Here is a 21906-nt window from a genome sequence, read left to right on the forward strand (position 1 = left end):
AAATGAACAGATAAAGCATGCACACGAAAGCTTATACCCAGAACAAACTTAGTTGATCTCTAAGGTGCTACTGGACAATTTTTTAATTTATTTCGACTGCATCAGACCAACACTGCTACCTACCTGAAGTTAAAGCTAGGTTAGACCATTGTCCCATCTAGCTGTGTTCAGACCCTTGAGTCTGGCAGTGGCCCTCCAGGCAGAAATGTCTCCTCCAGGCTTTGCTCCAGAAATTGTACTGGAAACCCAATGGCTTGAACTTGGGGCTCTATCTATGCAAAGCATGTCCTCGACTGCTAAGCTGTGGGCTGTTCCTCAAGCCATTTATCGGCTATTTGTGTTTGTATATAGAGGATTTGAGGGGAGGCAAGACCCCAGTCCTACTCAGTGACATTGGGTACCTATTTATTTATTAATATAGTAATTTTCATCCCACCTTTCGACAGACAAATTCTTCCAAGGCCGCTGCTGTTTCCTGCTCGTTTCTTATTTAGATAAATTAATTACATAGTTTATGAGATACAGTAAAATAACCGGTCAGCACTAGATTATGATCACATAGTTTGCAACCATTAATAGCCTGAATAATAACAGTGCTTTACTACAGCAAACAGTACCGTTCCAGTATATACAACCTTGTGGAATAGGATGCAGGTGAGAAGAGCAAACCCTCCCATTTAGATAGTATAATTTTCAAGTGTGGGAGTTACTATTGCAGCAAAGCAGCTAGGGTCCCTGCCCCCAATTAAAAGGAAAAGCACTTCTGCTGCTGAAAGCAGTGACAGAGCAGTCCCGAATTGTTCAGCCATCATTTTGAATGGGGTGTCCCAATGGTAGTGGCACTGCATCACCATTCCTGAGAGAAAAAGTAGCCACCCCCATTGGGCAGCTGAACTAGAGATAGGTGAGATAGCTAATGTTTTGTGTGTTCTCTTATGTTACGTTTTATCCACCATCCATTTAGACTGGGACATTCATTTGCAACTTGGGAGTTCTCCTTTCAACAAGCCTGGCCATTTGTTCATGCCACAAGGTTTGTGGGTAAGAGAGAAAGGAAAACCGAGGCAATCATTTGGCTCGTAGTGACTGAGGAGGCATTTTGTCACCCACAGGTTCTACCTTTTACCCAATTTTCTTTCCAAAAGAGGGTTGTTGATGACAAATGGTAGTAAAAGAACTGGAGGCACATGTTCTCATGTTGAAAAATGGAGAGGTACAAGATAGAGCTCTCTAGAAACCCATTGCAAAAGTGCCACGGGGTGGAGCAAAAGCCCTCCAGCGCCATCTTCTGGAATTGATTAGACTGTGCCCCACAACTCACTCCAGTTACTGGTGCCGAAGTATACGATGATCAATGGTACTGAAAACTATTGAGAGATGCAGAAGAATTAGCAAGGTCATACAGAATTTTCCTCCTTCTCCTAGAGCAGGATGTATCAGGGCAACCAAAGGGTTTCATTGCCAAAACTCAGCAGGCACTATAATTGATCTAGAGAATCTATAATCTTGATCTGTTTTCCTAACCCGTTTTAGACGACAACTCCCATCAGTCCCAGCCCAGCATGAAGGGGACCATGGGAGTTATAGTCCAATACCTCCTGGGTACAGGAAGCTGATCTGGTTTATTATGGGGGAAAGGAAGTTCCTGAGCCAGACAGAGCAAAACTGAGAAACTTCTACAACCAGTTCCATCCTTGGTCCTTCATAAATCTTCTCAAAGGAAACCCCACTTTATGGATTTCTGTTCTCTTATCATGAGCATAAGTCCTTCTGACCTTTGGACCCCTCTAAAGGCAAGCTTTTAAGTCCAGTGCTCTGGAAAAACACAAACTACCTTTATATATTTGCAAGAGAAATGTGACTCAAGAGAAGCAAAGAAATGTAGGCTTGATTACTTGGGAAATGACATTTGGTCATCTGTGTCACTGATGTTGGAACTTTTTAATCACACAAAGTGACGGCAGATCAGTATATGCTGAAGCAGAAAAGGCAAGCTGACTGGAAAATGCAACAAAAAGGGGAAAACAAAATCAGATTAATGCTGAGACTTGAGCTGTCACTCTGCATTAATGCAAGTGGGGGTGCCTGGAGGGACTTTCTTAGTAGTCTCAGCATTCCCACCCCCTTCCCAGGAGTCCAATATTTTCTGAAATCTAAATTCCATCACTGTTTCTCCTCCATCCAGGAGGATTGTTAGCATGCAATTTTCTGTTAGGATGATGTAGAGCTAAGTGCTGCATTTTATTTTTGGCAGCCTGTGTGGGGCGGAGCAATGGATGCAATTTTTACTTTGCTGCAGCAGGCAAGTTCCTGTACAAACTCCTCTCTTATCCCTTATCAGAGTTCAGCCAGGTAACATTCCAGCCAGGTACAACACTAAACAAGGGTGTGAAGCTTAGCAAGTGAGGAGTGTAGCCTGGGATGAGTCCTGAGAGCTAGATAGAGGCCTCTAGGGCTGCATTCTGGGACTGAAGTTCCCTACTCCTATCTTAGGATAGGAATAGAGAGCAGAACTGTTCTGCACATTTCAGGTCAATCTACAGGCACGAGAGTATGTAAAATCACACTATGAAATCAATAGAATGAAACCAACAGGTAAGGAAGTGACAACAGGGTGTTCTGAGCTTACCTCTGTAATATTGCTAGAACAATTGAACAATAATTTAGACAGACTGTGACCCACTATAATATTTTCCAGGAGGGAATACTGGTAGGGAAAAACATCACAGCCCTTTCCAATATGCCCCTGAAATATTAAACATACTGTATGTATGCAAGTCAGTGAGCAGAAATATGTAAGGAACAGTTGTTTGGGCTTTTAATTTGAGTTGAATGGTAAGATAAGAGAGCCTGGGGGGTACTCTTTAAATGTGGAGAATTAATTGAAATGTGTATTTCTGTTATCTTTAGAATAAATGGAAAGTTCTCTTTTTCAAAAAGAAAGGGTTTTCCCCCTCCCCTTTTGTCATGGGAAATTAAAGTAATATGTGTTGGGGGTTTTCAAATGTTTCATTAACAGATCTCATAGTTCCGTCTCTTTGGGAAAGAATTAGGCAAGTGTAAAATAGGAGAAATGAATGTAAGGGGGGGAAAGAAATTGCATTTGGCATTACTGGAAGAGCAACGTGTGGGAACATTTGTTTAACTGCTTAAGTTTAGAATCCAATGTTTTTATTTCATTTATCAGAGGCAGGGCTGGCTGGCCTGTAAGGCAAAGTGAGGCAGTCGCTTCAGGTGGTAGGTTCTGCCTCCTCCGTGGCCGCTGCCTGCCTCCTCCTCCTCATGATTGCCCACTTCCTCCACACCTGCCCACCACTGCCCACTCTTCTCTGACATCCTTTTACTCTCCAACCACCTTCAGTGTGGGAGACTGAGGAGGAGGAGGAGGAGGAGGAGGCATCAATGGTTGGGTGGCATTTTCTGTTTTGCCTGAAGTGGCGAAAAGTCCTGAGCCAGCGCTGATCAGAGGTATTGCTCTGGTGAGAAACAATGTTTTACATAAATAAATGAGTTATATGATTGCACGGAAGCAGGATGTCTTACAGAGATGTCTGTAGAGGTGTATAAAAATAATGCTAATCAACTAGCCTATACTTAGGGATAAGAGACTGGGAGTTCTTATGCACCCCTACAAATTCTTCTCTATCTATCCTTACTTTCCTTTCCTTGTGTAAGTAAAGCATTCTTCTTTGCTATGCCTGTCTAATTTATAGACCTTGCTTTCTACTTACATTTTATATTTCTGCTTTTCATAACATCTCAGCAAAAGTAAATTGAACCCTTGGTACTAAGATAATATTCAAACCATTTGACTGTGGCTTCTCTGATGAACTGGAGAGTTCCTGGACCCTTAATTGTCACCTAAAGGTAAAGGGACCCCTGGCCGTTAGGTCCAGTCGCGGACAACTCTGGGGTTGCGGAGCTCATCTCGCTTTACTGGCCGCGGGAGCTGGCATACAGCTTCTGTGTCATGTGGCCAGCATGACTAAACTGCTTCTGGCGAACCAGAGCAGCGCATGGAAACGCCATTTTCCTTCCCGCCAGAGAGGTACCTATTTATCTACTTGCACTTTGACATGCTTTTGAACTGCTAAGTTGGCAGGAGCAGGGACCGAGCAATGGGAGCTCACCTCGTTGCAGGGATTCGAACTGCCAACTTTCTGATCTGCAAGCCCTAGGCTCTGTGGTTTAGACCACAGCGCCACCTGCATCTCTATTAGAGATTCAGTGCTCTAGCAGGTTGTGCAACAAGGGTTAGATCTATTCCCAAATGACATTGGTAGCCTTCCAATGAGAAGAGATGGGGCTCTTCTCACACTAGCCACTGTAAACAACCAGGCACCCAGTTCTCACTGCCTTCAGCAGTCTGACGACTTTGTCCATTGCTAATCAGGTCTGAATCTCCCCCCCCACCCCAGCTCAGTTCATACTGTTAGTGTTTCTACACAAACACACTGGCGAGCTCACTGGCAGCTTCCTATAGTCCTCTGGGCAATCGTGCTGACTGGCTGAACCAAGGCTTGATACTTGTTTATTTTTTAGAAACCTTTGTTTTCCTTACCCAAGAACAAAATTCTAAGAAAATGTACCCTTTTCAGTAAGTAACATAGAATTTTGGAAGCCAGCTAACAACTCCCACTGCCACAAATGTTTTATGCCTTTCCTCCTTTCTTTTCCTTCTTTGAATTAACGAAATATTACAAACCTATGCTCACTCTAGGATGATTTTTAAATGACAAAAGAATAAACGCTTGAAATTCAAATCCTAGGAAGGAAAGTAAAACTTCAATCAGAGAGGTGTTAGCCGACATGGTAATAATCTAATATTCATGAATATTAAAGTAAGTGTAGAAGAATATTTAAACTGGCTTTACAGTGTTTTCAAGCCAGATGTCTGTTGGCATTTATAGGCAGGATCTCTGTACTGTTCACCAAGATGCATAATTTTCTGTGCACTAATTCTCAGCCATGGTATGTAGTCATTGCTTTTCTGACAGCCATCTGCTCTGAGCTCTCCATTCATCCTCAGCACGAACTGGGATAGAGGAAGCAAACAAACAGTTTTGGAAGGGAAGCTGGGATTGGGTTATTGCATTAAATTCTTGTAAAATGTTATGGTTTCAAAGGAATTGTCAAATCCTAGTTTAGCAATGAACTAGCTGGGCAGCTTCTAACAAATCAGTTGCTCCTCCTCCATTCTTCATATATAAAGAGGAATGGTGTTGATATAACTTCCAGCTTGTTTGTGAAAATAAATGGGAGTGATTGAAAACGTTGAGGCAGAGCCCAGCACACTGGAATCAAAAGACGTCAATGTTATGCTGTATATAGGTTTGTGCTCCATCTCACCTGTATTCACTTTCCTTTTCCCTCTAAGGAACTCAAAGTGGCATGTTCTCTTCACTCCCCACTTTATCCTTATAAGAATATTGCGAGGTTGGCTAGGCTGAGAGACTTCAGTGAGTTTCATGTATGAGTGGGGATTTGAACCCTCGTCTCCCAGGTCCTGGTCTAACACTCTAACCACTACAACACAATGGCTTCATCAGCTCCCTTGCTACTCAGAGGGACTGTTCCTTTCCCCAGCTGCTTCTCCTTCCCCCTTTTGCTTGCCATTGTTGCCATATGCCCTGTTGCAAGATGAAGAGCCAGTGAACAATCTGGTGATGGCAGCTGCTGCTGCTCCTTCTCACCATGACGATCCTGCACTTGTTCAGTCCTTTTTAGCCTAAGAGGACAGGTGAGCAATGGTTAGGAGATCCCAGGGGTCTATGTTAGACTGCCCCCTCCTGCTGCAGTGGGAGTCTCAGAAGGTGCCCTATTATGGTGACCCTTGATAGTGACCTGAGCCTAGACTTTGGGCATTTTCAGCGAACAGTCGGAGAACAGGTATGTCTCCCACTTTCATGGTTTCTTGCTCCTGTTTCCCTTATACTAGTCAACAAGAATCATTAAAGAATGGCGAAAGCAGACTCTGACATCAGTGACCTGAAAGCCAGATTAAACAGAGACTCTATAAATACTAAACAGGTGCTAGGATAATAGAATCATAGCGTTGGAAGATACTCTATCATCCAGTCCAACCCCTGCAATGCTGGAATCCAGCCCACAACCATCCCTTGGTGGGCTCGAACCACCAACCTTCTGGTTAGCACTTAGACGCATTGACCTCACATTTAACTGGAAAGCAACAGAGATCTATTTTGTTTGTACACATATCATAATGCCTATCATTAACTTACATGGATTTTCAGGGAGGAAACCGTACATTATCAGGGTATGTTTTTGACAAAGTGGTGAATGTAACTTGGGGGAAAGTTGCTAGTCTAAAAGAGAAAAGTTCTTGGGATTAAAGCAGAAAAGAATAAAATGAAAAGAGCATCCCCTGAAAGAAGTGGCAACACCACAAAAATGCATTAGTTCTCTTTTAAACAAGAAAAGATAACAGAGCTGTTTAACGCTGTAGGAGCAGTTGATCAGAGCAGTAAACATGAACTGAAAGGCGGTGGTATTGGATTTTGTTTGCCTCTGGACAAATAGTTTTTAACATCATATTTTCCAGTCTGCAAGCACTGCTGTGCCTGGACAGTGATTTCTTAAAATGGAACTTATTTTCCAGTTGTATAAAAGTGTTCTTTTACATTGTGGATTGAGTGCATTAAGTTGCTCCCTGTGGTGCACAGCTGGAAATTATCCTTTGCTGCAATGTTTTGTTTTGCTTTGCCCCAGAGTTTTTCTGTGCCTACTCACTGTGTTCCCACACACCAGCATAGTTTAGTGCTACAAAAGGGAACTTTCTTTCTCTTTTGTTTTCTGCTGCATTTTTTTTCTTCCTGAGGATGCTTCTTAGAACATCTGAATCAGACAGTTGTTGTTTTTTTAAGCTGCCTTTGAGTATTCAATAAAAATTTAGTGGCATTTCAAGCTTTCCCCTGCAGACCTGGAAGATGGGTTTGGCAAAGTTAAGCTGAAATTTAGGCAGAGTGTTTTCCTTTCCGTCTTTGAAGCAGCAAGTGGTGTTTGCAGAGAAAGTAGTTGGACCAAATAGTGCTGCATTAGGGAAAAGCGTAGCAATATTAGTCACAAAACAGTGGTGGAGAGAAGTTGAATGCATTTCCATAATCTTTTACAAAATGCATTTTCGATTTGCAGTTTTAAAAACAAGGAATGGTTGTATGGTGCATAGGGTTTTCTAGGCTTTAACTTTGGCCTGCTGAAATTGTGATGCACCAAGGCCACCAGCCATAGATGACACAGGATCCTACTCTTTTGCTGCCAGCTTTGATATGCAAAAGGGCTCAGGTGTTAAGTTCTGGGTAGGCTAAAATATGTGACTGGTGGTCTGTGTTCACTTTGGTGGGTCAAAAAGTACACTGGCCTGCTTTAAGCACCTTTAATCTTGCATGCCTTCAGGAAACAACTGGTAAAGCAATCAGGCCCCATATCACCTGATAGCAGTGGCACTGGCTTGGGATACAATGGATTCTAGGCCACCTCAGGTCTACCCATTTCATCATTTCCAGCAGGGATCCAGCCAACATCACTTTGCCGCACCTTCCAGGCAGGAAGGGGAGTTCTGCGCCAACTGATGTCACTGCACAGGCAATGGCAGGCAGAGGCTGATGGAGGCCCACGGGGCTAGGCAGAGGGTCACCTTTGCCAATTCAACCCCCCAACTCCAGCCTGGCACAAAGGGTATTTGGATTTCCCTGTTAACACCAAATAAGTAAATAAAAGAGGATTTGCTAGTGTTATGTATAATTTAAACTTAAAAACCATTGGTAATTTGCTTTCTTTTTTATTTATATGTATGTTTTTAGGTGTGTATTTTTAAATGGGGAACCAAGCTTTATTTCAAAAATGCCTATATAATATTTTATATTATTTTTAGAAGTCTTAACTGGGCAGGAGGACTCATTGATACACTCGCAGTTCACCATGACCTACTGGCGAGGTGGTGGAGATGTAGGAAAAGAAGGCCATTCTAGCTTCTAAGAAAGCCAAATAAATAAAAGTAAAAATGTATATGTGTAGGCTTTCACAAATCCATCTTACCATGCTATTTGTTATATGCTAAATTAAATATGCTTTCTTAGCATAGCTGTGGTTGCAATGGCTACAAATGCAATTCAATCTGAATATCAAAGCAGGCATAAGGCTGGTACAAAGTAAAAAGAATGTGAGGGAAAGAGAAGAGACACAAAGTGAGGTGTGTGTTTTTTTTAAACCTGGCACCATCTTATTTAGAGTATCTTCCAGTTATTCTATTCCTCTAAGTATGAGGCAAGGTGGAATAGGACTACATATGTGGAATGTAAATTTTTCTATTGCCAGAATTATCCAGAAATTGAGGGCTGCCAATCTTTCCTACTGTATCCTACCCAAATTGGCAACGTAGTGTAACAATAGTTAGCAGCCAGCTTCTCTGACACACACAAACATTTGGGTAGTGAATAAAATTCCCTGTTTGATACAACAGCACAATACAGGCCTACCTCGGGTTACGTACGCTTCGGGTTGCGTACTTCTTGGGTTACGAACTCCTGTACCCTGGAAATGTTTCCCGTCGTGCGTGTGATCTGCGCATGCACAAGGCGCATTTTTCGGGTTACGGAACGTTTTGGGTTAAGTACAGCAACCCGGAAGGAATTGAGTACGTAACCCGAGGTACCACTGTAATCTTTCCATTTCTGACATACTTCCCACTCTCCCTCTGCAATATTCTGCTTGTCTAATTTATTCCTACCCACATCCAGGTGGATTTTGCTTAGGAATAAAGCAACATTTTAATCAGTACTACGCATAGTATTGCCAGAGTGAAATGGTTGTCAGATTGGTTCCAAAACAAATTGTTCCTAGGATGTCTTTTGTTGAGGAAGCTGCTGGTTCAGTTCAGTTCAGTTTATTGGTCAAGCAGACAGGTTTTAAACATTAACAAGTTGTTGGTGGAACAGACTAATGTGTTTTTTTGTCGGGCAGGAAAACAAGCGACCAACAATCAAGCTTATTTACTACTTGTGTCTTCCTTAAAAGCATATTTACATTTTGCCGACTCAGATGATAAATAAATTGTGGACTATAAATTCCTGGTGGATGGTGTTTTCATTGTGCCTTAGCATTTATTCATTTATTTTGCAGCCATAATTCAATCTAGAGGATATCACAGGCTTATAGGTATTTGGAGAAACGTGTTCGTTTCACTCCTGTATTTCAGAGATGCTATTTGGACGTGATGTTCCGAAATTACACAAAGGCAAACAAAATATTCTGATTAGTGCTGAGTGCCCAGCACTAGATCACATGTGACTGTGAACATACAGGTGTGACCTGTTCAGGAAAGACTGCGGTTCCAACTTGAAAACATTTGACAACAACAAAGCACACATACAAAGAACCAGAGAACACCCACCCCTTACCAACAAAGGGCTTTTATCCTTATCAGCTGTGTAGCAAATGTATTAAAATGCCAGCTCCAAGGCTTGGCAATCCATCAGCAGCAACTGCAGTGTTTGAGTTCATGGTAGGAGAGCTCATTCACCTTCTGCTGCTTTTGTGCTCTGCCTGCCATCTCCGCTCATGTATGCCAGCAGGGGGTTGGATATGACAAGGTTCCTTCTCTCCGAAACACTGGGACATTGACAATGTCTCTTTAATAAAACATCTAACAACCGTTGCTTGTGTTCATGCTGATAATGTGTTGCATTATGAGGTCAAATTTTGTTCTCAGTTAATGACATGTTGGCACAGTTGGGAGTGGTATTTTCTTCCAGACGATTTTGGTGAACTGTTACAAAAACAGCCACATATAATGTGTGTGCGTGCTTCTGTGTAAATGGTGCATGTATTCAATGCTTTCTTTAAAATTACTGGAATTAACCAAACCAACTATTCAGGGAGCTTCTTAATTTCATTGTAACTCCCGGAGTCTAGGGTTTCTATTAAGAAATAGCGGATAAATGCTTCCTCCAGGGCAGAAGTAGTATAGGTGCATTTGTCCAGAGGTGGTATTTCCCCATGTCTGAAAGGAAAGTAATATTCTTGGTGGGGGGGGGCATTTTGATTGGCAACCATTTGTTTCCCCATTTTAGGTTTTATTGTTGCTCACTTCCTAGCAAGCCAGCTATCTCAACATGCTTCAAGCCATAACACAAGCCAGTATATGGTCCTTTAGAAGTTTGCAAAGCACAAAGCTACTAATCAAAATGAAATTAAGAAATGGGTTCCTATGTAAAGCTGACATTCTCCCGAGTCACTGTTAAACCCAACGTGAAATAATGAAAGAATAAATGAGAATAGAAGTGTAACTTTTTAAAAGCTTGTTAATGCCCTCAATTTAAACATGTCTGATTTAAAGATCCCTGCCCATTTACAATAACAGTTGGTAAACAGCAATTAACATAAAGATGTTAAATAAAAAGATGCTTTCCAATGAACTTGAGAGATTTCTTATTGGTGATAGGCAAAATTCCCTATCCAATTCAGAATTAGGATCAGAATTGCAATCTGTTTTGCTAAATATAAACTATAGTCCAGCCCCCCCCCCCCGGCCCTGCCATTCTGAAATTTGAACCCCATATAAAGATGTGAATGCCAGGGTGGGCGGGGCAGAGACTGGAAAATGGAAGAAGATCCAATTTTTCTGATTTCTTCAAGAGTTGTGTGTGTGTGTGTGTGTGCTCCCCCCCAAAAAAAGACCGCCCGCCCCATCCTCCAGGTTTTGTTCCCTAGGTCCTCATATCTATAATATCATGAAATGGAAATGAATATGAATCCATCCCCTCAAGCCTTGGCCCCTTCCCTTCATATTTTCCTGGCAGCAGCAGTGGAAATGTCTCATGGAAGTTACAGTATGCTCAGCAGCGAATTAGACACAAGTGTTCTGGGACATGGATAGAGCAATCCTATACTGCAGTTATGCCTGGTTTGGAGATACGTTGCTGTGCTATGCCCACAAAATGGCCACTGCATTTTATATGTGCCCAGTGCAAGGCAGGGGGTAGAAACACATAGTAAGGAAAAAAAAACTATTGCAAAAATGGCTGTTGCAGTCCCAGAATCCTTGACAGAACTGCCACTGGCCAGCAGTCCCAGCTCAAGGTGGAAATCATACCTTCAAGCCACCCCATGAACAGAAGGTGCCAACACACAGTGGCCAATCTTGGAGCATGGCCATGATGATACTGTTCAACACAAACACAACACACACAGGTTTTCCACACCCATCAGCCAATCACCCATTCCCACCACCCTTCTGAGTAATACCCCTCCTCACTCTCTCACTATATATAAGGGTCTGGTGACTTCTATTTCAGTGTATCTGAAGAAGTGTGCATGCACACGAAAGCTCATACCAAGAACAAACTTAGTTGGTCTCTAAGGTGCTACTGGAAGGAATTTTTTTATTTTTTATTTTGTTTTAACACACACATTATTAGAATGTATATACCGCCCTATACCTGCAGGTCTCAGGGTAGTTCACAGGATAAAATCAGAATATAAAATCACAACGTACATACAGTGGTACCTCGGGTTAAGAACTTAATTTGTTCTGGAGGTCCGTTCTTAACCTGAGGTACCACTTTAGCTAATGGGGCCTCCCGCTGCCACCATGCGATTTCTGTTCTCATCCTGAAGCAAAGTTCTTAACCCGAGGTACTATTTCTGAGATAGTGGAGTCTGTAACCTGAAGCATCTGTAACCTGAGGTACCACTGTAATCAAAATAAAAACAACAACCCAATGACCCCCCCCCACACACACATTTTAAAAGGGCATAGGGTGTAAATCAACCAAAGGCCCAGTTAAAGAGGAACATTTTTGCTTGGCACCTAAAGGTGTATAATGAGGGCGCCAGGCAATACCACAGCTTTCTCAACAGTAATGATGACATCCTGATGTCATGTGTGCGATGTTGACGCCCCATCGCCCTTACAAGCTGCTGCCTCTGTTGGAAGAGGAGTCATCTGGCAGTGACAAGACATTATCATGGGGCGAGTACTATCTATTGCACTCCTTGATAGGCCAACCATGCTGGACAATCTTAGACCCTTGAATGGCTGGAATATTTGCCAGAGGCAATGGCCTTTTAGGGAGGTGGTTGGTTTTAAACAGCTGACTGGGAAAGTGTGATGCCCTCTCCATGAGTCGCTCTTCCATTCTTGATGCCAGATTCCAAACACCTCTCCCCTCCTCCAGATTATAACAAAAACCATCAGGGCATCATTAGATGCCTCTGCATATAATATCTAGTTTGTCCCTAAAAGGCTAGGGTGTCCTCATGGGGAAAATAAAATAATGCATTTCATGTGGGTTTTGCGAGTGTGTGTGAGAGAGGATTAAGAGAAAGAGATATAAAGTACGCATAGCTGTGTGTCTGTGTGCATCTGTTTCCTCCCTGACATTTTTTTCTGCCACCTCCTTTTATATTCTTTCAATATAATTTTCCAACACCCCATACTGTAAATTCTTGCCTGCCTCACTATATTATGAGCTTATGTGATGTTCCCATTAGCTGAAACTATCTGTGGTGCACTTTAAAGCAGGCTGCTGGTCTTCCTGTTATGTCTAGATTGGTGGCTTTTATATTATTCATGCTGCAGAGCTTGAGGTTTTAAGTAAACCTGGAGGTGCTATACCTTCTGACTACTCATTTGCTCTTTCAGTACTCAGTCTTGACTCTGTAACTCCCCTGCATAGAGTCATAAATGTATCTCAGTGGAGGGGGTTTTTTTGGTGGGGAGGGAGCTACAAATTATATATACACTTTAAAACACACTAAAGCAGGGGTGTGTAATCTGCAAAAACCCTGGCGAGCTGCAAATTCAATAAAGTCCTGGCTATTGATTGACTGGTTGTACAAATTGGACAAGTTAGCAGCTAATTGGGTGCCTTGCTTAGGCAATATGTTGAACATGTCTTTTAAAAAGGAGCATTGGAGTCACTAACTTAGAATGTCAGAGGATAACTGTACCATGACCGAAAAGGTCAGTAATTAAATGGCACACAGGTTAATTGCGGGGACAGACAAGAGAACTGAGATGGGAGATCAAAATGCATTAATTTAGCAAGGAGAAAGAGGAGAAAAGCTTTGAAAATCTGTTGCACATTCAAGCCCATCCTTGGCAATTTTAGTTGAGATTAGGTTTTGTGCTCATTAAAGTCTGGAGCTAGATTCAGGGAATACAGCCAAACATGGGGGTGGCAAACATTAGATCCAGCATAGCTCTCAGACACAAGCCCACAGTGTTGATGTCTTAAGCTTTTCATATCCTCAGCCCACATGATCTTTCTTTTGTGGGAAATCTTAATATTTGATCCAACTTATTACTTAATATTTTGGGATTTCCTCCTCCTCCTCCCTGCTACACAACACACACAATGGTTCTACTTTTAATTGGAGATGTGATATCCCTCAAAATGTGGACACTCGATAGGCTGAAGCTCCTGTTGGGTTTTGTTGCATTACATTAAAAAAACAACAACACAACCCTCTGTTAATTAGTTAAAATAAATGTGGATATATTGAAAAGGCAACAACTGATTAATACAAAAAAATATTGGGGGCACAGAAGATGGGGGACGTAAATAACATTTTCTTTAGCAACTATGGATCGGCATTGATGAAACTGCTTGACTGCACTACTAATTTTCTATTCTAAGTGTGTGGCATGGCCTGTGTCACATTGCTGGGAACCTTCTGCATACTGATATAAGTTCCATGGTGGGAGAAAGGTGGAATATAAATGAAATAAATACAATAAAAAGCATGATCCATAGCTGTCAACCTTTTCCTTTTTTGCGGGAAATTCCCTTATTATAGCATTGGGAAACAGCAGGGAGGGTTGACAGCTATGCATGATCTTAGGGTCAGAATTCACTACAGCAGTTTAGGATCTACAGTCTATGTTACCGAATTCTTCTTCTTCTTCTACATGCATCTTAATTCCCACACCAATGTGAATGAGATTATACAAATTTTCTGTTCTATTACTGTGCCATGACAATGTTCTTTTTTTCTTTCAGGTTTGTTTCCAGCAGTTCTGAACTTGGCTTCTAATGCTCTCATCACCGCAAATGCTACCTGTGGGGAAACAGGGCCTGAAATGTACTGCAAGATGGTTGAACACGTGCCTGGCCAACCTGCAAGAAACCCTCAATGTCGGCTCTGTGACCTGCGCAGTAGGATTCCCAATTGTACGTGTGCAACTTTTCTTTCATGATGTGTGCCCATCTAGCCATCCCATCTAGCATCACTGTTAATATGATATGCTTGGTTAAAATAATGCACCTTCATAACCCTGGTTATTGAATGTGCTGATTCATGCACACTGGAACGGGTTTTGGACATGGGAAGGAAATCCATCAATGGAAGCATCTCCAGCATTTGAGAAACTTTGGGACTAGGTCAGAGCAAGTCTACTTCTTTTTTCCTGCATATGCAGAAAGCATTCAAGACATTTCCCTGGTTATTTTCAGGACTGTCCTCACATGGTAGGACATCCAATGACATTATTTGTAATACATCAGTCAGAGACTTGTGCCATGTCATTTTGTCCTCATGGGAGAAAACCCCAGAGAGAAAAATGGCTTCATCACTTGCTTATCCGTGTGGCTATTAGTGTCTCTACTAAGAAGGCCCTTTTAATTCTAATGTCTATTTACCAGCGCTATAGTCTTTTAAGCCTCTGTTAAGAACTGTGTACTTCTGCAATCCAGTATCTGTTGTTAGTCTGCAGTGTAGCCAGCATTTAAAATACATGACATTTCATTACAATCTCATCACATTTTAAGGTTTGCGAAATGTTCATTTGCCACAATGAACTGTTTTATTTACCCAGAGATGGCCCTTTAATAAGAATGCCATGTAATGTAACCAGACTTTAAATGGTCCCCTTGGAATTTGTGAATCTGGTGTACCTCCCCTTAATTACTGTAGAAGGAAATGAACACACACTCCCCAGTTAATCATGTGTGAGCACAAATTAAAGACCACACTTTGATGGGTTGCCTGTGTGAGCTAACTCCCCTGTCATTCATCACTGAGGTTGGTCCTTAAGCCTGCAGTTCTATCCCATTTTTCCTGGTGGTGTATAGTATATTTTGTCTCCCCTTTTAAAATTGGGAATACATTCCAGCAATTAATCAGTGGTTTCAAATTAATTAAGATTAAACTTCCGTAATGGGATTACAGTTAATTGTATATTCATCTCTCATTCCTCCTTTTCATGACTAACCCCTATATCAAATTGACTTGAGGAGGCTGATAGCAAAATTTCCAATTAGACAACTTCTATCACCATCACCTCAGAGACCTGGGTTTGATTTACAGTTGATTTCTTCCCCACTAAGATTTTTTTTTTAGCTGATTGCCAAAAAAAGATCAGACATAGTAAAAAAAAACAAAAAAAAAAAAACCCCACACAGTATTGAGAGCAAAGGAATGCCTTTCCCCCTGCTCTTGGTATTTTATTTAAAAAATGTTGTTGATATGAATCCAATAACTCAATTCTCTCCCTAATTTTATAACACACTACTGTTAATGCTTCTAGAGCTATTGAATCATTTGATATTTGCATACAGTTTATGACATTTGCAGTTTTTAGACTGACACCTCCTATTCCTCCCACAACTGCTTTAATTGTGCTTCAGACATTGTGCCTTTTCACTTATGAGGAAGGATTCCTTTCCTTCAGTGAACTGCTGATTTGAATCAAAGCATAAGCTTATAAAAATTAGCACCATGGCTCAAAAAATTTTAAAATGTGGTTTTTAATGTGGTTTTTTACATGTTAGATCCAAATCATTGCTATTATCTGTTGCTGTTATCCAAAAAGAAAGACCAGTGTGTACAAGGAAGGACCCATCAACTGGATTGGGGCATGCATGTGCAACTGGACCCTGCACACTTTGATATCCTAGCTAGATACCTGTAGCCACTAGTTAGGAACTGTGGATGTAGTTTCAACGTTGTCCTGACCAAGATGTCTGCCAGAGACTGACAGGGCAATCATAACCATGTCTACTCAGAAGTAAGCCCTACTGAATTAAATGGAGCTTACTCTCTAGATACTGATTTACAGAAATTAGGAATTTGGCAACTGGAATTAGGAAGGGCAGCAGCACAACTTAAAGCACTGGATTTGGACCCTGATACCACTGAGCGGGACGTGGGTGGCGCTGTGGTCTAAACCACAGAGCCTAGGGCTTGCCGATCAGAAGGTCGGCGGTTGGAATCCCCACGACGGGGTGAGCTCCCGTTGTTCGGTCCCAGCTCCTGCCCACCTAGCAGTTCGAAAGCACGTCAAAGTGCAAGTAGATAAATAGGTACCGCTGTGGCAGGAAGGTAAACGGCATTTCCATGCGCTGTTCTGGTTCGCCAGTAGTGGCTTAGTCATGCTGGCCACATGACCTGGAAGCTGTCTGCGGACAAACGTCAGCTCCCTTGGCCTATATAGCGAAATGAGCACCGCAACCCCAGAGTTGCCTGTGACTGGACCTAACGGTCAGGGGTAACTTTACCTTTTTACCACTGAGCTTAACTAGCAAAACTAGCCATAGTACTTGAAAAACTCTCCATTTGTCAGTATGACATGTCCACAGTTCACAACTGCCACTTCTTCTCCTTCATCTTCTTCTCACAACAGCTGTGTATCATGAGGGGAATAGTGTTTGTATGAGGTACATTTTCTTTACATTGCAATGTAGTCGAAACAAAATTCCAAGTATGATTGATACTTGGCCAATAAATTATTCCTTATTATTATTATTATTATTAATTATTATAAAATACTTCATGAAACTGAATTGGCTGAGTCGGTTGAAATGGAATTTGTGAGTGAGATGGAAGCCAAGTCACATTCACTGCTAATTAGCTTCATTATTATTTTTGCATTTTACTAATGTTCCAACAGTGCGACACCCCATAACAAGTGCAATTGATGGGAAGAATACTTGGTGGCAAAGTCCCAGCATTCAGAATGGGTTGGAATATCACTATGTGACCATCACGCTGGACTTGCGGCAGGTAACCTTTATGCTTTGTTTCTGCTGCTGAATTTTGGTGCCGAAATTTGTTCCTGTATTTCTACCTGTCTACCTAATTTTGAGCATCCATATGTCAGGACAGGGAGCAGTATAAAACAAATAGGAAAAAAATTTGAAAAACAGGGCTGTTACGGCCATTGCAGATGGAAATGAGAATACATCCCTGCGTGCAAAAGGTTCAAGGTTTAATCTCCAACATTTTCAGGTAGGGATGGGAAAGACTTCTGACAACACCTCCAATCAGTATCGATAATATTGAGCTAGAGGGACCAATTGTCTGACTTAGTGCAAGGGAAGAAGCAATCCTCTGTAAAACACATCCTCCAACATAATATATTGCTCGTGTGAACAGAACACTCACGCAAGCAGTTATTGGTGTACAGAGAGTGGTGGTAACAATGGCATTACCTTTTTCAGAGCACTTTTTATATACAAATATTGAACGTCTAGTGCTGAGACTGGAGTCTAGAACACTGAAAGTTAATCTTTAAATGTTCTTAGAAATGCAAAAAAGATTACAACACAATCACTTTGTTGTTCAAAAATGGCAAATTGTAATACATGTGCTTCCATGAAGCGGGCATAGTTCCAGTTTTCTTTGATCCAAGTAGGCCTTTGAAGAAATGTCATTGTGTTGCAGAAAGCTCTGCAAGCTGTGTATCTTTTGTGGGGCAGGGTGAGGAATTGAACCTAGTATACTTGGAAAGCAAACAAATCCTGAGATACATTTGCATTAGACTCTGTAGGAAGTACCTTTACGTTTCTCATCGCATCTCCTGTCATTCTTCTCCTTCCATGGTAAGTTTGATGAAATGGCAAGTGTATAGATTCTAGGAGTCTGTTATCATTTGATGTTCACAAGAATGCTGGATTATGGCAGGTGTGCAACTAAGAGGACTTGGAGTGACAGAAGAGAAGTGGCTTTATTTCTCTTTAGCTAATGCAAACACAGAATATCTAGTTAGGTGCCAGAAATAACACACCGCGGTGTTATATTTGCTCCTGCTGCAGCTCAGTATCCAAGAAACTGAAAATAGCTTAGATAGCCTAAGAGGTTCCACCCTTCCCTTTACTCATTCCCTGTGGATCATTATCACACTGACTCCTGAAGCTGCCATCTTGACTGCAGCGTTGATCCCAAACCCTGTGTGACAATAGCCAGAGCACCAGTTGATGGGGGATGAGAGTAGGGATTAAAGTTAAATGAAGAATTACTGAGTGTATTTTATTTGAAGGGGCAAGAAATACAGCCAGTTACTAACATTAGGATTGAATAGGCTAATGAAACAGGGAACATGGCATGTAGAGCTACTTAATAAAACTAGTGCAGAAGGAAATAAGATACTTGATATGAGCTGAGCTGGGGTGTATAATCAACTAAGATACCCCTTGGCAAAACTAAGCAGACCCTTCAGTTAACACCCACAAATCACTTGCTCTCCCCTTCCCATGGAGAGTGACTGAGTCAAGTATAGTACATTTCACAACCAAAATTAGCAGTCTCATCCTTCAACAGATCTTTGAAAGTTCTGCCCCTCTTCTTACTACTAAGATTTTCCTGTGTCTTTTTTTTGTTAATGGTCTTCTCACTCTCCCTGTGTTGCTTTTGCCCTAGAAAAGGGATCAACCTAGGCTGACTCCTCTTTCCCAAATACTTTTCACAACCTCCCTTGTCTCTTCAGCTATACTCAATGAACAAGTATCACAACCCTTATGAACCCTGTTGCTTCTGAAAGACCAGGTTTATGACATTCCCTCTTTTCGTAAGAGCAATCTTCCCAGGGTCCTCTTCTGTCTGCCTCAACAAGGTTCACAGCTTCTTGGTCTCCCTCCTGAGTTATTTCTGACCTCATTAACATAACATCTGAAAATAATTATATAAATGGCCCACTTGCTAATCAACTTAAGCCCTAATATAGTCACCTAACAGTTTATCCAAAAATAGCTAGTAAAAACACCGTGGTAATTCAGAACCGCAAAATCTGAAGGGAATTTGTCACCTCCCTTCACAGTAATGCCTACCGAGAGCTTCTTCTCCAAAGGCCTAAAGGCTTCATCTGTTAAATTAGGCTGCTGCAGCAAAACCAATGCTACCTGTTAGTTGCAAGAGAGCTGCCCCACTAGAAAAGATCAGGGATGAGTGGAAACTGCGGAAGTCTGGCATCTGCACCTCATGTCAACCTCTTCCTCTGCTACACTTGTTTTTTTCACCCTATAACTCCACTCACACCCATTTCCAAAATGCTATGAGGTATGTTGTGTAGCAGATCATTGATTCCCAGGGAATGCTGGGAGAGAAGTTGCTTCTGATGGCTTAAAGGGGAGCTTCATGGCCACCCTCAGTAGTGGCACATTAAAAAATATAGTGAAATACCGATAAGCAAAAAAGGAACGGTCACTGCAGCAAATAATCTGCCCCCCCCCAAAAAAATAACAGAATGGCATTCCAAATTATTTTCAATCACTAGGAGAGAATCCACAAAATCAGCAACTGCTATCTCTACTTGCTTGTCCTTAGAATTTCAGAGATCCCCCAGAGCATGTAATGCTTCTTAGGCTGGAAAGATGTGCTGTGGCCAATGTGAGACAATTGCCAAAAGCAGCAGCCTATGCCCCCACTTCCTCACATTTCTGGCCAGTGATATTTTTCTAGAAAAAAAGGTGCCAGAACTCACCATAAAAACCTCCCTCCTCTTAGAATGGAAATGGCACCCATCTGAGTGGTGCCAGAACTGAGTTCTGGCTAAAAAAAGCTCTGCTTCTGGCAGTATTTTATCAGGAAAGATGTGTGACACAAAGTCAGCATGTTGTGGGGTCTCCTCCTTTCTCCACTTGCACTTCATTGGCTGTTTCGAAAGCTTGCAACTTTATGATGTCACATCACAATTTTTGTGGTATTGAATCCACAGAGAGGACGATGAGATGCGATGCTACTCCTTTCAGTTGTATTGTGCAGGTCAAGTCTTAGACACATACCAATCTATGTAATAAAATACTGAATAAAACATGGGGTTTCTGATTTGGTTGTGGTTTTACGGATGGAGTCAAAAGGACAAGATTAAGACATCAATTGATTGTCCTTTCTCTTTTCGGAAAGCTTGTGATCCAGTTATTACTAGGCATTTTACGGATGGGCCTTTATTAAAATGCTGTATCCTTTTGTACAACAGATTGGACATTTTCTATTGCTAAAAGTCATGGTCTGTAAATTGCAGGAATGCATTAGTGGCTGTTATTATTGATAATTATGAATGTACATAGAAAGCTTTTAGCAAATTCTAATGTTGTGGGGAATGAACCAAGAAAATAATTACAGTTTTCATCATTAAATAAACCTAGACCTTTTGGAGGAGTTGAATTATATTTTTGGTGACTATCCATCATAATAAAATAATAGCATAACACAATAATAAATAATAATGCATTTCCCCCCAAAATGACATCATTTTTGCTGCATAAACAGGAAAATATAATTATTATTCCATTTTAGGGCAATTATAGCATTCCTTTCGAAAGCATGCAAGTACCATAAGCCAAGGTATTTATGGTCTATCCTTAACTCTGCCCTTGACTGGGGATCATAGGGTTGTCTCCAAGACTGTTGCTCGTGCAAATGGGACTTTCCCTTCCAGTTCTCCCCCCTGCACATCCTTAAAATCTGTACCGGAGGGCTGGGTCAGCCTTCAATGCAACCCATAGTTTTGTGGCTAGGAAATAGCTGAAATCTTATATGCACAGCAATATAATTCAGCCTCCAGCACATTTCAAGCTTCAAAATGAAGAAAAGGTTACAGCATTTGGTGATTTAGTTTAGAGAAAAGGCAAGTTAAGGCGACAAGGTAGAAGCTTACAACGTTGTGCATTGTATGAAGAAAGTGGATAGAGAAAAGGTTTTCTCCCTCTCTCAGAACACTAGAACTAAGAGTCATCCAATGAAGCTGAATGTTGGAAGATTCGGGAGAGACAAGAGATTTATTATTATTAAATTATTATCATTTTTCAAACTTTGCATAGCTAAACTATGTAATTTGCTCCCACCATGGCAGGGATGGCCACTAACTTGGATAATGAAAAAAAAAGGATTAGGCAAATTAATGGATGATAAGACTACTAGTGGCTACTAAGCCTGATGGATATGTTCGATTGCCACAGTAGGAGGCAGTATGCTTCTGAATACTAGTTGCTGGAAACCACAGAAGGGGAGAGTGCTGTTGTACTCAGGTGCTGCTTGTGGGCTTCGCATAGGCTTCTGGTTGAACATCATGAGAACAGATGGACCACTGGCCTGATGCAGCAGTCTCTTCTCTGTATTTTTTTTTATTAAAAAATCAGTAGGCTTCTGCCTGTCACAAAGATTGTTGGGGGGGGGGATTTTAAAATAATGAAATGTTTAGAAAGGTCTCTCTTGGAAGACTGAGATCAGCTTTGGACACCTCAAAGCCACAATAGAGGAATCATGAGCAGCAGAGGAGAAAGTCATGCAAATGACTCATGAAGAAATGCATAGTTTCCATTAGTATCTGCCTTCAATTTATGTAAACGTTTCTTCCCCCATGAAAGAGGCACCCGTTTTTCCCTGCTTCATTCACAAGAGGCTTCAGAATGTCTTTATAATTTCAGTGGGGGGTTCATGTATTTGTTTATTATACTTTTTGTTGCAAGCAGGATAAAAGGGAGAGAGGAAAGAAAGAAACAATTTCAGCACCCATCAACAATAAGTATTTTATATATAATATCAGGTTTTAAAATGTACACAGTTGATTGACCATCTAAATTTTATAAACATAAAACAATGCCAGCCTTTCCTTGTCATTGTGATCTGAATGTGATAGTGCATGTTTTTACAACTTCTATTAAATGTTTC

The 21906-nt window shown here is 41.4% G+C and overlaps 1 protein-coding gene across 8 annotated transcripts in view; it reads left to right on the plus strand.

Moving 5' to 3' along the window:
- Positions 1-21906, plus strand: part of LAMA2 (laminin subunit alpha 2) — a 362452-nt gene that overhangs the window by 75054 nt on the left and 265492 nt on the right. For all 8 annotated transcript variants that reach the window (XM_033143752.1, XM_033143756.1, XM_033143755.1 and 5 more), the window contains exons 2-3: positions 14022-14192; positions 16910-17022. In XM_033143752.1, the coding sequence (XP_032999643.1) occupies positions 14022-14192; positions 16910-17022 (284 nt within the window). The remainder of the gene's footprint in view (positions 1-14021; positions 14193-16909; positions 17023-21906) is intronic.

Source organism: Lacerta agilis, chromosome 3 (assembly GCF_009819535.1).
Source record: "Lacerta agilis isolate rLacAgi1 chromosome 3, rLacAgi1.pri, whole genome shotgun sequence".
Taxonomy (NCBI): domain Eukaryota; kingdom Metazoa; phylum Chordata; class Lepidosauria; order Squamata; family Lacertidae; genus Lacerta; species Lacerta agilis.